Source organism: Lampris incognitus, chromosome 7 (assembly GCF_029633865.1).
Source record: "Lampris incognitus isolate fLamInc1 chromosome 7, fLamInc1.hap2, whole genome shotgun sequence".
NCBI classification, from domain to species: domain Eukaryota; kingdom Metazoa; phylum Chordata; class Actinopteri; order Lampriformes; family Lampridae; genus Lampris; species Lampris incognitus.
The window spans coordinates 13,916,125-13,931,541 of record NC_079217.1 but is presented as its reverse complement, the minus strand read 5'-3'; the positions used below and the strand labels follow the sequence as shown (position 1 = coordinate 13,931,541).

General features: G+C 41.9%; 1 protein-coding gene across 5 annotated transcripts in view; it reads left to right on the top strand.

The window, feature by feature from the left end:
- Positions 1-15,417, top strand: part of nbeab (neurobeachin b) — a 338,760-nt gene that overhangs the window by 168,958 nt on the left and 154,385 nt on the right. For all 5 annotated transcript variants that reach the window (XM_056283778.1, XM_056283780.1, XM_056283777.1 and 2 more), the window contains one exon: positions 12,461-12,899. In XM_056283778.1, the coding sequence (XP_056139753.1) occupies positions 12,461-12,899 (439 nt within the window). The remainder of the gene's footprint in view (positions 1-12,460; positions 12,900-15,417) is intronic.

The following is a 15,417-nucleotide window of genomic DNA, read 5'->3' as shown; positions in this document are numbered from 1 at the left end:
ACAGAAGAGGGCTCCGCGAGATGGGGTCTGATGTGCCATAAGGCGAGCCGGCGGAGAGGACTGGGTATGGCATGATTAAGAGGAAAGGAATGAGGATATGGCAGAAAAGGTGGGAGGGAGACCAGAAAGGAAGGGAGTATTACAAAATACAAAAATCTGTCATACCAAAGAATTATAAAGAAAGGAACAGAAGGGAGGAAATCATAGTAACAAGACTAAAATTTGATCACACAGCATTAAATGGCACTTTGTTTATAATGGGGGAAAGGGACAGTGATAAGTGTGAGAACTGTGGAGTTAAAGAAAACGCTGAACACGTAATATTACATTGTAACATGTATGAAGTGGAAGGAGAAAGGTTACAGGATAAAGTCCGAGAGGCGGGACCGGAGTGGAATCTGATGGGAATACCGGGAACAAAAGGAGAGGGAGAGGGGATTAAAATGACCAGGAAGGCATTATTTACTTTCTTATGTGACACAAGGTTGATGGATAGAATTTAATGGGGTAAAAGGACAAGATGTTACACTCTTGTATAGTAGGTGGCGGTATACACCTTAAAGTTGTTGGCGATCCACCAGTAAACCGAGAGACGAAGAAGAAGACTGGGTACGGCGGTGTGTGGCGGCAACTGTGTATGCACGCCAGGCCCTCCTCGCGGATCTCCCCAGCCGAGGCGAGGCACCGGGGAGGGGGAGGGGGTGTTGCGGGAGTTAGCGCACCCAAAAACACAATGTGGACCCATAACTGCTAGCTAGTTTGTTGATCCTGTGCGCCGCTCGGTAACTGGCAGAATTTATAGACATGGGGGAGGGACATTAAAAGAAAGCGTGGTAACACTTTCTATGAAGCTTGCGTCTATAACACCCTATAAGCATCTATAACGCCCTATAAGCATCTATTGCATCTACATGTAACGCCCATACTTTCCTATAATGTGTATTACAATGACTAACGGCTATGGCTGAAGACTGAAATAGCACTGAAGTCTCATTATGCATCTCTACAAAACTTCAGCAAAACAAGTTGGCTATGATGCATTATGACATTTGACAGATAAACAGACTAATGATGACATATTTATAATGCATAAATCCGTTTTGAATTGACAATGTATCATAAAGATGGCTATGAGGTGTTGTGAGGGCGTATACATGGTTATAATGGATCTTACAATGACATAGCTACACTTATAGGGCGTTATAGATACTTATAGGGCGTTATAGACGCGTTTCATTGGATGCAAAATTAGTATACACACCTGAGTGCAGAATGAGTCGTCAATGTTTTATTATGGTTTTCCAGGAAATGACAAACTCTAAAATTCCATTAGTAATACCTACAAAACTACTTTTTTCCATTGTTGGCCAGATACTGGCATATAGGTGCAAGACGTGATTAAAAAAAATCTATTTTGATTTCATGGGGACTTTAAGAAGCTTTCTAGAATGAGGAAGGAGAGATAGAAATGTATATGGGAGAAGGAGAGAGGAGAGTGAGTCTGATGTGTGAAAACGAGAGTGAAGTATTGATGTTTAAGAGGGGGAGAAGTGTGGGAGAGGGTTATGAATGAGATGGCTGTAGGGGGGATATGGAGGAATCTGAGAGTGAGGTGGAACATTGTTGTATATGAGAATTTTGATTTTTTTTTATTAAGACACAATAGGGTGCTCAATAATTTAATAATTAATAAGTTTGAGGTGAATGTGAAGAAAGAATGTGATGTGTGTGGTGTGGGAGTGGAAACATGAGTGTGTTGAATGTTGTGAGCTGGGGGGGTACATGTTGAAAGTGAAGGAATGAATAAGTAGATGTTGGAGAGGTGGGTTTGTTGAGAGAATGGAATGGAGAGAATTGTGGTTGTTTGGGGTGACTGGCAAAGTGAAAGATGTAATGTTAATTTGCTAAATTATGTTATAATCCATGCAAGGTTTGCTGTCAAGCTGAGGAGGAATATAGCCCATTATGAAAAGAGAGTATAATGGAATAAGATGTTAATATGTTTTACAGTTATGTTCGAGATGAATTTATTAGTGGACTTGTGGAGGGGGACACTTTTATTGTGATTGCGGAAGGAAGGAGGGCGATGTTGGCTTTTGGTTAAATAGTGTAGTGTGTGTGGTATATGTGTATTTTTTGTTTGATTTGGTAGGGTGGTGGGGAGGGGGTCTGTAGGCTGGAAGCCATGTCAAAGCCTACAGGTTACATCACTATTTTATGTCTTGTCTACTTGTGTTTTAATTTTCAATTCTTACTCTCTTTGATGATGTAGAGCTTGATGGGTTGGTGAAATATTTTATTTCCCTATTGGTTTAATATACATAATATATGTGATGGTCTGGTGGCCTGTCCAGGGTGTCTCGCCACCTGCCGCCTGATGACTACTGGGATAGGCTCCAGCATCCCCGCAACCCTGAGAGAAGGATAAGCGGTTTGGATAATGGATGGATATATATATATATATATATATATATATATATATATATATATGTGTGTGTGTGTGTGTGTATATGTATATGTATATGTATGTATATATATATATATATATATATGTATGTGTATGTGTATGTATATATATATATATGTGTATATGTATGTGTATATATATATATATATATATATATACGTGTGCGTGTATATGTATATGTATATGTATGTGTATATATATACATACACACACACACACACACACACACACACACACACACACACACACACACACACACACACACACACACAAAACCGTAAATGGTGTTATAAGTGCTCAACTAATGAGGAGTGGAATATCGACACAGATACAGGAAAAAAAGTTTTAATGCATAACTTTATACTTTTCTGTTCTTGGCAGAAAAGTATTTTATTATTTGCAGACCTGATATGTCCACCTTGACTAATAGAAACGAACCCCCCCCCCCAATTAGATGATACACATGTGACATTTATTTATTTTTTTTAAATATATTTTTCATAATTTTAATATTTTAACTACCTGTCCTTCCCACTGTGCCCCAACACCACCCCACTATATAATTCACATAAATTACCTTGTTATATTTTTAATGTACGCCATTTCAGCAGTGCCCTGGCCCCTAAATGCTTTTCAGAACAAGCCCCAGTCCCTTAACCCATTGGTTGTGATGTTTTCTACTCCTCCATTGGTTACTGTGCATCATAAATACCTACCCCATTTGTTGTTATAGTTTGAATGTTTCCTCATCTTATTGGTTGCTGTCTGTAAATAACCTTGTAGCGTTATGTTTGTACTGACCTGCATTCCGTACTTAAAGCGTAGTCACGTGATCATGCAGCCTAGTGGCGGGCGGCATTATACACACAGATGCATGCCTGTACACTGTACCTGAGTTCCCCTGCAATGATTATTAAATGTTCGGCCTAGACACTAACACTGCCTCCATGCGAGTCATTCTACATGGTGTCAGAAGTGAAACCTGATACTTTCCCGACTCGAAAGGTACATAGTTAGATCCGACGCCTTGTTTGGCAAAGTGAGTTTAGTTAGCGGCGCTGGCTAACTAATGTAGCCATTCCCTCTGCACGTAAGGAATGCCACAAAGACGAAAGAATAAAAAACTCGCTAGAAGGATGACAATGGCAGACGGATTTCAGCGACCAGACCCTCTTACCTTCGATGGTAATGTAGCAGAGAATTGGCGCATATTCGAGCAGGAATATGACATATTCATCGCTGCAGTGCACAGTGACAAACCAGCCAAAACGCAAGCATGCATACTGCTAAATTTAGCAGGAGTAGAGGCGATCGAACGTGAATGCTCATTCACGTACTTACCAGTGGTGCTAGCAGAAGATGGTGTTGTCATAAGGCGGGCAGAGACTCGAGAAGACCTGGAATGTTTGAAAAGAAAATTCAGGGAAATTTGCAACCCTCAGACAAACATCACCATGGAGAGGCATTCCTTCAACACCAGAAACCAGAAACCTGGGGGAAAAGTGGAAGCATATGTGAGTACACTCAGGATCAAATCTAAAAGCTGTAATTTCAGAGTTCTCCAGGAGGAGCTGATCAGAGACCGTTTAGTGTGTGGCATAACCAGTGATAGTGTCAGTAAAGCACTACTCAAGGAAAGTGAGCTAACTCTAGCTAAGGCTATTCATATGTGTCAAATAAGTGAACTAGCTGAGCAACACAGCAAAACTCTGACCACTCCCATGCATGCCCCAGTCAGCGTGGATGCTGTCCAATATCCAAAAGCCTTTAGAAAAAAGCAGAAGGGAGTCAGATTAACGTCGCAGAGTGAACAAACTTCAACAACAGGGATCACCAACTGCAGAAATTGCGGTGGAAATCACCCACCAAGGGAGTGTCTGGCATACAGGCAGCAGTGCCACAACTGCAACAAATATAACCATTTCAAAAGGTACTGCAGGTCCGCTAGACAAGCCCGTGCATACAAACCTGTCAATCATCTGGTGACAGCAGAGGACTCAGACAGCAGCGATGGCTCATTTCATGTAGATGGACTATCACTAGACACTAGAGAAATCAAGCACAATCAACCTGGAGAACATAAAGAACAAAAAGGAAATCTATTGCTCCGTCACAGTGAATGGCAAACCATTGAAACTAAAAGTAGACACTGGGGCCAAGTGTAATGTCATCTCCTCAGACACTTACAACTTCGTGAAACAGGTAGAGAAACTCAACAAGACACAGACAGCCAAACTAGTCGCATACGGTGGAACCATGATCCACACAGAAGGCACTGCGCTGCTAAACTGTCAAATGAGGACGCAGACACACACCCTGCAGTTCCATGTGGTGAAAAACAATGTCCAACCACTACTTGGCCTACCAGACTGCCTAAAGATGGACTTAATCACTCTAAACAACGACGTACATCAAGTTGACGTCAGCGAGGATTCAACATTTTCACACAAAATATTCTCTGAATATGCTGACCTGTTCAACAATGAGATTGGCTCACTACCAGTAACATACACAATGAAAGTTGATCCAAATGTCACACCTGTCGTGAGGCCACCAAGGCGCATCCCCGTAGCAATGAAGGACAAAGTCAAAAAAGAGCTGGATCGGATGGTGACATTGGGAGTAATCACACCAATGACAGAGCCCACAGAATGGGTTTCTGCAATGGTTGCCACACACCAGACGGACACTGACAACATTCGCATATGCATTGATCCACGTGACTTGAATGAAGCTTTAATACGCCCTCACCATCCTATGTGCACGGTGGAAGAGGTGGCTACACAAATGTCTGACACTACTGTGTTTTCGGTGCTGGATGCAAAAATTCTAGCAAATCAAACTAGACACAGAATCCTCCATCCGAACAACATTTGCCACACTCCTGGGGAGGTTCAGATTCCTGAGAATGCCCTTTGGAATCAGTTCGGCATCAGAGGTCTTCCAACGAGCGATGGAGCAGGTCTTCACAGAGTATCCATGTGCGATCATCATCGATGACATTATCGTGGGTGGCAACGGAGTAGAGGAACATGATGTCAACCTCAAAAAGGTCCTGGACAGGGCTCGGAAAGTGAAGCTCCGACTGAATCTGGTGAAATGCAGGTTCAGGCTCAAACAGGTGAGCTACGTGGGACACGTCTTCACAGACCAGGGACTCAAAGCTGACTCTGTGAAGCTAAAAGCAATCGCTGAGATACCCCCACCGGAAGACAAGGCTGCTCTTCAGAGATTCTTAGGAATGACAACATACCTTGGAAAGTTCATCCCTAACTCCAGCGAACTGTCTGCACCACATGACATAGCCTGGTGTTGGAAAAAGGAACATGAAGCTGCATTCCACAGACTGAAGGCCCACATATCAAGCCATCCGGTACTGAAATACTATGACGTGAGAAAGCCTGTCACACTCACCTGTGATGCATGACAGTATGACCTTGGTGCAGCTTGCCTACAGGGAGGCGAACCTTTGGCATATGCCTCGTGCACCTTGAGACTGAGACAAGATATGCACAGATAGAAAAGGAGCTGCTGGTGGTGGTGTTTGCATGTTTCAAGTTCTACGACTATTTCTATGGCAAGCCAATCGCAGTCGAAACCGACCATCAGCCCCTCATCACAATCCTGAACAAACCAATCCACACCGCACCAGCGCATCTGCAACACATGATGCTGAAGCTGCACAAGTTCAACTTGACGCTTGTCTACAAGAAAGGGAATTTCATGTACTTGGCCGACATGCTGTCTCGTGCACCAAGGAAGAGCACATCACAGCATCAAACTGAACAGAAGGACTTCGAAGTGATGGCAGTCCAGCCAATCTCATCAAATATCCTGAAGGAGCTGCGAGAACACACAGCTGCAGACTCTTCAATGCAAACTCTCTGCCGCACTATAAAGCAAGGATGGCCCGACCGAGCAAGCAGTACTGCAGCCGCTGCAAGACCATTCTTTGCATTCCGGGGTGAGCTCACTATCGACAATGACATTGTAATGAAAGGAACAAGAGTGGTCATTCCCCAAACACTACAGTCTGAGTACCTGACCATTCTACACAAAGGACATCCTGGGGCCGAAGCAACGGTACGCAGAGCACGTGATGTTGCATTCTGGTCATCCATGGCAAAGGATGTTGAGAACATGGTCCAAGCCTGCAGTGTATACAACAGTCTAAAAGGACATCAACAGAAAGAGCCACTGCAACCCGCCCCAATCCCAGAACTGCCCTGGTCCACCTTTGCCAAAGACATCTTCGAGTGGAACAGTCACCACTACCTGGTCTTGGTCGACTCTCATACTCAGGGTGGTTTGAAATCGATCCACTTAAAAACCTCTCTTCACAAAGTGTGGTCAACAAGCTAAAGTGGCACTTCTCAGTCCATGGCGTCCCTGACACTGTCTTTTCAGACAATGGCACCCAGTTCTCCAGTCAGACTTTTCGTGAGTTTGCCACAACCTGAGGTTTCCACCACGCCACCAGCAGTCCTGAATACCCACAAGCAAACGGCCTGGCAGAACGGGCAGTTCGAGGCGCAAAGAGGCTGCTTGAAACTTCAAAGAGAGATGGGACAGATCTACTTCTGAATCTGCTAAACATTCGGAACGTGCTACGAGATACAACCCTGGGCTCTCCCGCTCAGCATCTCCTATCTAGGAGAACACGCACCACCCTACCTGCCAGCCAGCAGCTGTTGCAGTGTTAAAGGACACTGTAACGGTTCGGGCTCAGCTGTCAAAGAAACGGGGAATGCAGAAAGCGCACTATGACAAGTCAAGCAGACCACTGCCTGCACTGGAACCATCCCAAATGGTCCGTCTTCAGACTACAAAGGGACATGACAAGATCGGAGTGATCAAAAGGAAGTGCAACAAACCTAGATCTTACATTGTTGAATCGGAAGGAAAAGAATACATTTGAAACCGACGGCACATTCTGCCAGTATCCGAACCTCAACATATCCTCGACCAAAATCAACACATTCCATCTGTACTTACCAGAGAGCAAGACAAGGATGGCGCTCAAGTGGAACGCATTCCATCAGTACTCACTAGAGAGCCAGACCATGGCACTCAAGCGACCACTGAAGAGCCACCATCAGTCGTGGAGCCACCTGGACAATCTCAATCCCCCTATATCACAAGATCTGGGAGGATTTCAAAGCCCAACCCAAAATACACTGAATGAAGAGTGCATGGACACAAGAACTGACTTGCCTTGTTGGTTGAAATGTTAAATGGTAAATTCTACCTACCGTCATAAGTATAGTACTTCTCTTGTTGTTGAAATTTTGTTGAAATGTTGTTGAAATGTTTAATGTTACATTAACACAGATTTGCTTCCTTTGCAGAGTTACATGTCAGGCATAGTTCGTGCAAGGCCAGCACAAGATAGCCAGTACTACTTTACTAAATATAAGCTACTTTGAATCACAGCGAACGTTTTGAAAACATAATTACAGCTCTGAACTAAAGAAGGAGGATGTAGATAACCTTGTAGCGTTATGTTTGTACTGACCTGCACTCCGTATTTACAGAGTAGTCACGTGATCATGCAGCCTAGTGGCGGCACTATATACACAGCTACATGCCTGTACACTACCTGAGTTCCCCTGCAATGATTATTAAATGTTTAGCCTAGATGCTAACACTGCCTCCATGCGAGTCATTCTACACTGTCCAACTGAAATTAGGGGCATGACGCTGGGCAACGTAAACTGTATGATTCTTTGTCGAACCACATAAGCAGCTGATGAGTGCATGACACACGAAACAGGCCTGTACTGCTATGCATTAAAACTTTTTTCCTGTATCTATCTATCTATCTATCTATCTATCTATCTATCTATCTATCTATCTATCTATCTATCTATCTATCTATCTATCTATCTATCTATCTATCTATCTATCTATACGTATATATATACACGTGTATATATATATACACGTATACACACACACACATATATATATATACGTATATATACACACATGTGTTTGTGTGTGTATATATACATATATACATATATATATACACACACATACATATACACACACATATATATATATACATACATATATACGTATATCTATATCTATATCTATATATGTGTGTATGTGTGTGTGTGTGTGTGTGTGTGTGTGTGTGTATATGTATATACACTACCGTTCAAAAGTTTGGGATCACCCAAACAATTTCGTGTTTTCCATGAAAAGTCACACTTATTCACCACCATATGTTGTGAAATGAATAGAAAATAGAGTCAAGACATTGACAAGGTTAGAAATAATGATTTGTATTTGAAATAAGATTTTTTTTACATCAAACTTTGCTTTCGTCAAAGAATCCTCCATTTGCAGCAATTACAGCATTGCAGACCTTTGGCATTCTAGCTGTTAATTTGTTGAGGTAATCTGGAGAAATTGCACCCCACGCTTCCAGAAGCAGCTCCCACAAGTTGGATTGGTTGGATGGGCACTTCTTTGAGCAGATTGAGTTTCTGGAGCATCACATTTGTGGGGTCAATTAAACGCTCAAAATGGCCAGAAAAAGAGAACTTTCATCTGAAACTCGACAGTCTATTCTTGTTCTTAGAAATGAAGGCTATTCCATGCGAGAAATTGCTAAGAAATTGAAGATTTCCTACACCGGTGTGTACTACTCCCTTCAGAGGACAGCACAAACAGGCTCTAACAGGTACTATTTAATGAAGATGCCAGTTGGGGACCTGTGAGGCGTCTGTTTCTCAAACTAGAGACTCTAATGTACTTATCTTCTTGCTCAGTTGTGCAACGCGGCCTCCCACTTCTTTTTCTACTCTAGTTAGAGCCTGTTAGGGCGATGCGGGTTCGCGTCCCGGCCGCAGCAGTTCCTGTGGTTGCCCCCCGAATTCGCTAGAATATATTGTATTTGTTAGTCAGGTTGTGTTAGCTATGAAAAAAAAGATTTGTGTCTCAATGATGACATTTTTTTCAGTATGTTGAAAATTCAAATGTGCCAGAATTTCACTGTTTTGGGCTTGTCCCCAACCCAGACTTTTTAACTTTCCCTCTATAATAAAGTAATAAAAATGGTTAAATTCATTAAAGCTTTACTTTGCATTTTCTCATAATTTAAAAAGACATATTTCAAATTTATGTGGTTTATATATGTGCAATTTGCACATTTTTTATAGTTGAATATCGCTGTCTCTCATACGTCTGTCATTACCATCACACCAAACATTTTAGAGAGCAATAACATTTTTTTCAAACAACAACAATGTGGTTGCCATGGAAATGAGAAGCGCCAGAGGTGCATGACCAGTTATGGCAGAAGCATGACTTTTTCATGGCCACAAATGTAAGTAATTTGAAGATTTATACGTCCTGATCCGTGAGTAGGTTTATTAGGCGTCATTACCAAACAAGTTACTAATTGAGTATTTTAGTTCATCCAGCCATCCATTATCCATCCATCCATCCATTATCTGAACCAACTATCCTGCTCTCGGGGTCGCTGGAGCCTATCCCAGCAGTCATTGGGCAGCAGGCGGGGAGACACCCTGGACAGGCCGCCAGGCCATCACACAGGGCCGATACACACACACACACACACACACACACACACACACACACACACACACACACACACACACACACACACACACACACACACACACACATTCATATCTAGGGACAATTTAGTACGGCCAATTCACCTGACCTACATGTCTTTGGACTGTGTGAGGAAACCGGAGCCCCCGGAGGAAACCCACGCAGACAGGCAGAACATGCAAACTCCACACAGAGGACAACCCGGGACGACCCCCAAGGTTGGACTACCCCGGGGCTCGAACCCAGGACCTTCTTGCTGTGAGACGGCCGTGCTAACCACTGTGCCACTGTTCAGAAATAAGAAATTTCACTTTATTCACATATATTCACTGTACATTGTGTGCTAGCTAACAAGTTAGGTTAGCAAGTCTAAGACTTAGCCAACTTTTTCTCCAAAAAGTGAAAATTGTCCTTACCATCACGTGTCATTACCATCACATTTTGCTGTTACAACTTTGGAAAAAGCATCATAATATCAAACTTATTTTGTAGGACGATCAAATCTATGCTAAGATATTTGTTCCAGACCAATTAATAGAGCTTTTGGAAAACGAAAAAAAAAAGATTTTAAAGAAATTTATTTATTTTTAAATTTCAAAAGTCAAAAGTGGCCCAAATTGAAGAATCACCCATATATATGCATGTATGTATGTATGCATGTATGTATGTATGTACGTATTTATATGTTGTATTTTGAATGTTTTTCCATAAAATAAAAAAGGAAAAAAAGAAGCTTTCTATTTGCATTCTCAGCTAAGAGTGAGACTGATCACTATTTTAAGATGCTTTGAGCTGCAAAATGAAATTATAATGCTGTATTGTGGTTTTTGTTTTTGTTTTGTTTTTTCCAGTGGGACTACAAACACATATTTCATTGACTTTTGGGAATAGCCTTTGTCACCAAGAAAATGACGTCCATGAGCTACATAGTTATACTCACACCCCCATCAGTGAGCACCCTTGAGTCATGCGTTGATTTGGGCCATCCAGCAACAATGTTAATAAGCAAATAGTTGGTGCCCATGGCAGATCAGGTGTTTCTGCTGTGGTATTGCTTCACAAATGCATCTTCTTTCACACCTGGGCAGAGGCAGCTTGTTTCTGTGACACTTCTGTTTGAGTTGAGGGAAACATAACTTAATTTGTATGCTAGTGGAGGAAATGTTGGGGCAATCAAATTTTGATTCGTTGTTCTACTGACTGGCCTCTGTGAAGGACCTAAATCACTGATATTGTATTTTTGTCAAGACGCGTAGCGTTGCAAGGACTTTAATTTCAGCGGAAATGGAACAAGAGCTGGACGTTGATGGAGAGATTGCATTACTAATGATGCTGGTCATGAACTACATAACTTTTCACAATCTCTCGTCATTCCCAGCACAGCACATCCCTCCTGCCACTTATTGCTTGTGCACATTTTTGTCGTCTGCCAGGAACACCTAACAGTTTCAGGTGTCTTTCCTAGGAAAAGAAATGTTAATAAGTTTGTAAATCAGGATCAAAATTGTTTCACTGAGAGTTTTAGGGCAGCTAGGACCAGATTCCTAATCTGAGATGCTTGGTAACTACAGGCCCAGAGCTTCTTGCTGAGAGAAATCCAAGATATAGTGCAGACACAGGTCTTCTTTCACATGCTGTGTGAAACATTTAAACTGTTTTTGGCTTTCAGTTAATTTGAAATTGAATACTAATTAATTTTAAAGCATGTCTGCAACTTGCAACAGACAGAATATCATAGTGCAGTCATAAAACAGCATAGCATGATATCTATTGCACGATACACCGTTATGCAGTGAACTTGATGACTGAAATCACTCTAGTTCTCCATTTGATCTCCAACACATGGTTTTTCCTCACACTAGTCCCTTGGCTGCCACAGTTTCTTTGCAAACTTTGCCAACTGCACCTGCTGATGGCTTATCCCGTGCGATTTGATTGACTCTGGTATAAAGAAGTTTTTTTTTCCGCCTGATTAATCAAGATTGAGGGACCCTGAACCAAATGCTGCATGGGAAGAGCAATTACTCGTCATGTAGAAAAATGATTTGCTGTCAGCCAGCCTTGACGTGGTCCTTGACTAGACAGAAATATTAGCTTGTCGTGACATATCCAGTGTTTAAATCCTGCTTATTAACTCCTGGCAAATGGCGTTAACTTGATTTAGTTGACTTTAAGGGACAATATAAGTCATATGATCAATAAATGTTACTTGGTGATCTGTGAAGTTTTGTTATGTTTGGAATGCACATAGTTAAGTTTAATTTACAATAGTGCGCTAATAATGTCAATACTATACAAGGTATTGATATGTTTGTATAGGGCTAATTGTTGGCTCTGCAAAATTATTATTCTGTGTGTGTGTGTGTGTGTGTGTGTGTGTGTGTGTGTGTGTGTGATCAGAGAATCCCTTAGCATTTGACAGCAGTAAGGACCACCCAACGCCATCCGAGGACTTTTTGACGGAGGGCTCTCTCCCTCACACAGACTCTGGTATCGGGGAGGAGCAGGTGGCTGGTGTCCTGAACGGGTCTGACCTGGACCAAAGCACTGGGGGGCCAGATGCTATGACTGAGCTGTTGTCCACCCTTTCTTCAGAGGTGAAGAAGTCCCAGGAAAGCCTCTCAGAGTCCCCCAGTGTGGAAATGCTGAAGCCTCCCTCCTCCATCTCCAGTATCAGTGAGTCAAACAAGGGCATCAACATCAAGGAGATCCTGAAGAGCCTAGTGGCTGCTCCGGTGGAGGGCGTGGAGGCAGGGCCGGAAACTGTGTCCTACACAGACCTTGCTGCCAAGGCCCAGGCCCATGCCATGCTGCCCATGCAGTTCCACTCCTTTGACAGGTAAGAGAATGTCCTCGGTAAGATAGTTTTCGTACATAATGCTCAAAAACAATAACTCATTTTTTTTGTGATTGTTATTACTTGAAGTAAATGATTGGTGTCATCCTTTCAATAGGCAAGTCAATTTCTTAACCCTGAAGCCCCTGACAGCCAATCAAAATCCACTGGAAAAAAAAACAAAACATGAAAGTAAGATTATTTGCATAAAAGTTACAAAGAGACAATATGTTCAGCAGACACACTTGACAAACTTAGAACTTTAGTGATCAATTTGGAAACACAACAAAAATCCCATCTGGTAACCTCACTACACAAATATCGTCTTTAAACTTCATCCCTACCTAAAACGACCATGGATGGTCAAAATGACAGCCGGTTTTTAAACTCTATATTCTGTCAAGATAAATACCCAATGGAGATATTAATGCATTGCATATGTTAGTATGTCTGCTAGGAAATGGCCGACACCAAAATTAACATTTTAACAACTATAATACTATTCTTAAAAAATTAAAAATTCAGAGAGACATGGTCGAACTTGAATAGCAAAATTGAAAAAGTGAAACTATTACCTGAAAAACAAAACGGAAAACACATATTGCTAACTAACCATCCTACCAAGGTCTATAAAACATGAAATGTAAGAAGAAGAAAAAATAACTGAAAATCAATATTGAAACAACCAGTGAAACTAAAAAAAATATATACTGGAACGACCATGGGTGGTTTTTAAACTCTACATTCTGTCAAGATAAATACCCGATTGAGATATTAATGCACTGTATATGTTAGTATGTCTATTAAGAAACTAACTGACACCAAAATTAATATTCTAACAACTTTTAATACTGTTTGTCAAACAATTAAAAATGGCCGCTGTCCAACGCCTGTAAATACTGCGACACCTCGGTGGTAGTAATGGTGCGTCTGAAACGGAGTCTGTAACCAGACATGTTGGCAGTAATAAAAAATCAAGTTTAGACTATTTCTCTGCACTGGAGAACGCTAGTTTGTGGTTTTTTTTTCTAGGACCGAGCAATGAACTTTTTTTTTTCCTTTTCCGAGCAACGAACTTCGCGAAGGAAATGATGCGACCAACACACGTCATAAATAGTGACATGACGCGCACCATGTCGCGCAAATTACGTGCGGTCATTTTGACCGCTCATGGTCGTTTTAGGTAGATCTTATCATAACTTTTTGTGCAACTGATCTAAAACTGATTTTAAATGCAAATATATGCAATTTTAGGCGCATTCGGGGAGTAGCAGGTCTGTATCTTCTTTGCGTCCATGAGCTATTTTTAGTCCTTCCCGAGCGGAACCGGAAGCTTCGCAGCAAACGGAAGTCAGACATCGGATGTACCAGACTATATTAGAAGTAAGCTGTTTGTTGTAATTTTTACTCGTTTTTCTGCGTAATTTAATATTATCGGATATATGGCAGCATATACGTACGTGAGTTGGTGTTGGAAACAGCCATGCTGTACTGTCTAACGTGCTCCGCATGTCCGACTTCCTGTGACGCGTCCATAGCGGCAGCGATGCTGTGACATCACTCGGACGCTCCCCAAAAGGTTCGGGGGCATATCAACGTATTATATGCAGTTTTTACTATATATATTATATATTTGACAGCTTGTTTGACAATTTCGTTCACCGGGACCTGTATAAAGTATAAGTATAAAGTTCATATCAGAAAAGGCATGTGACATCGCTCAAGCAGCGCTGGTATGCTCATATTAATCACCATACCAGCAAAACAGCTAATCCCCTACATTTATCTTAGTTACCTGGGGTGGCACTAATGGTTTTTACTGTGTACCATGCATCACATTAGTCTTTCAAGCCACCTATATGATATTCTTCCCCCGTTGCAAGGAATTCCTGTGTTTACAAAGGACTCTTAAGCTTTGCGGCACTGCTGTGGTTTATTTACATTCCTTGGGGAGATAAAACCACATGGTAATCTGTATGGATTTGAGATTTTGTAAACCTGCTCCTGCCAAGACTTCGAGCTACGCCAACCCCATCATTTTCATCTCCTAATGCTTGATGAAGATTTGAAAACCAAATGCCTCCTGAAAATAATTAAAGTAGGTCCAGCACAAACAAAAACTCCATCTGGCCTTTGGATTTGAAGGATTCTTTCTTTCTTTCTCTCTCTCTCTTTCTTTCTCTCTCTCTCTTTCTTTCTCTCTCTCTCTCTCTCTCTCTCTCTCTCTCTCTCTCTCTCTCTCTCTCTCTCTCTCTCTCTCTCTCTCTCTCTCGCTCTTGTGTGTGCGAGCATGCGCCTAGGCTACTGTAGCATCTGTATTTTTGCATCGGTTTATGCCTGTGTTGATCCAGACATTTTGGTTTGTGTGTCCAAGTCCGCCGCCAAGAATATTATGCTGACACACACACACACACACACACACACACTTGAATGGATGTTACTGTGCAGTCAGTGCTAACCCCCAGAGAGAAGGTGGAGGACACGGTGAGTCAGTAGGAACAATGGGCCTTCCCTCCTCTCT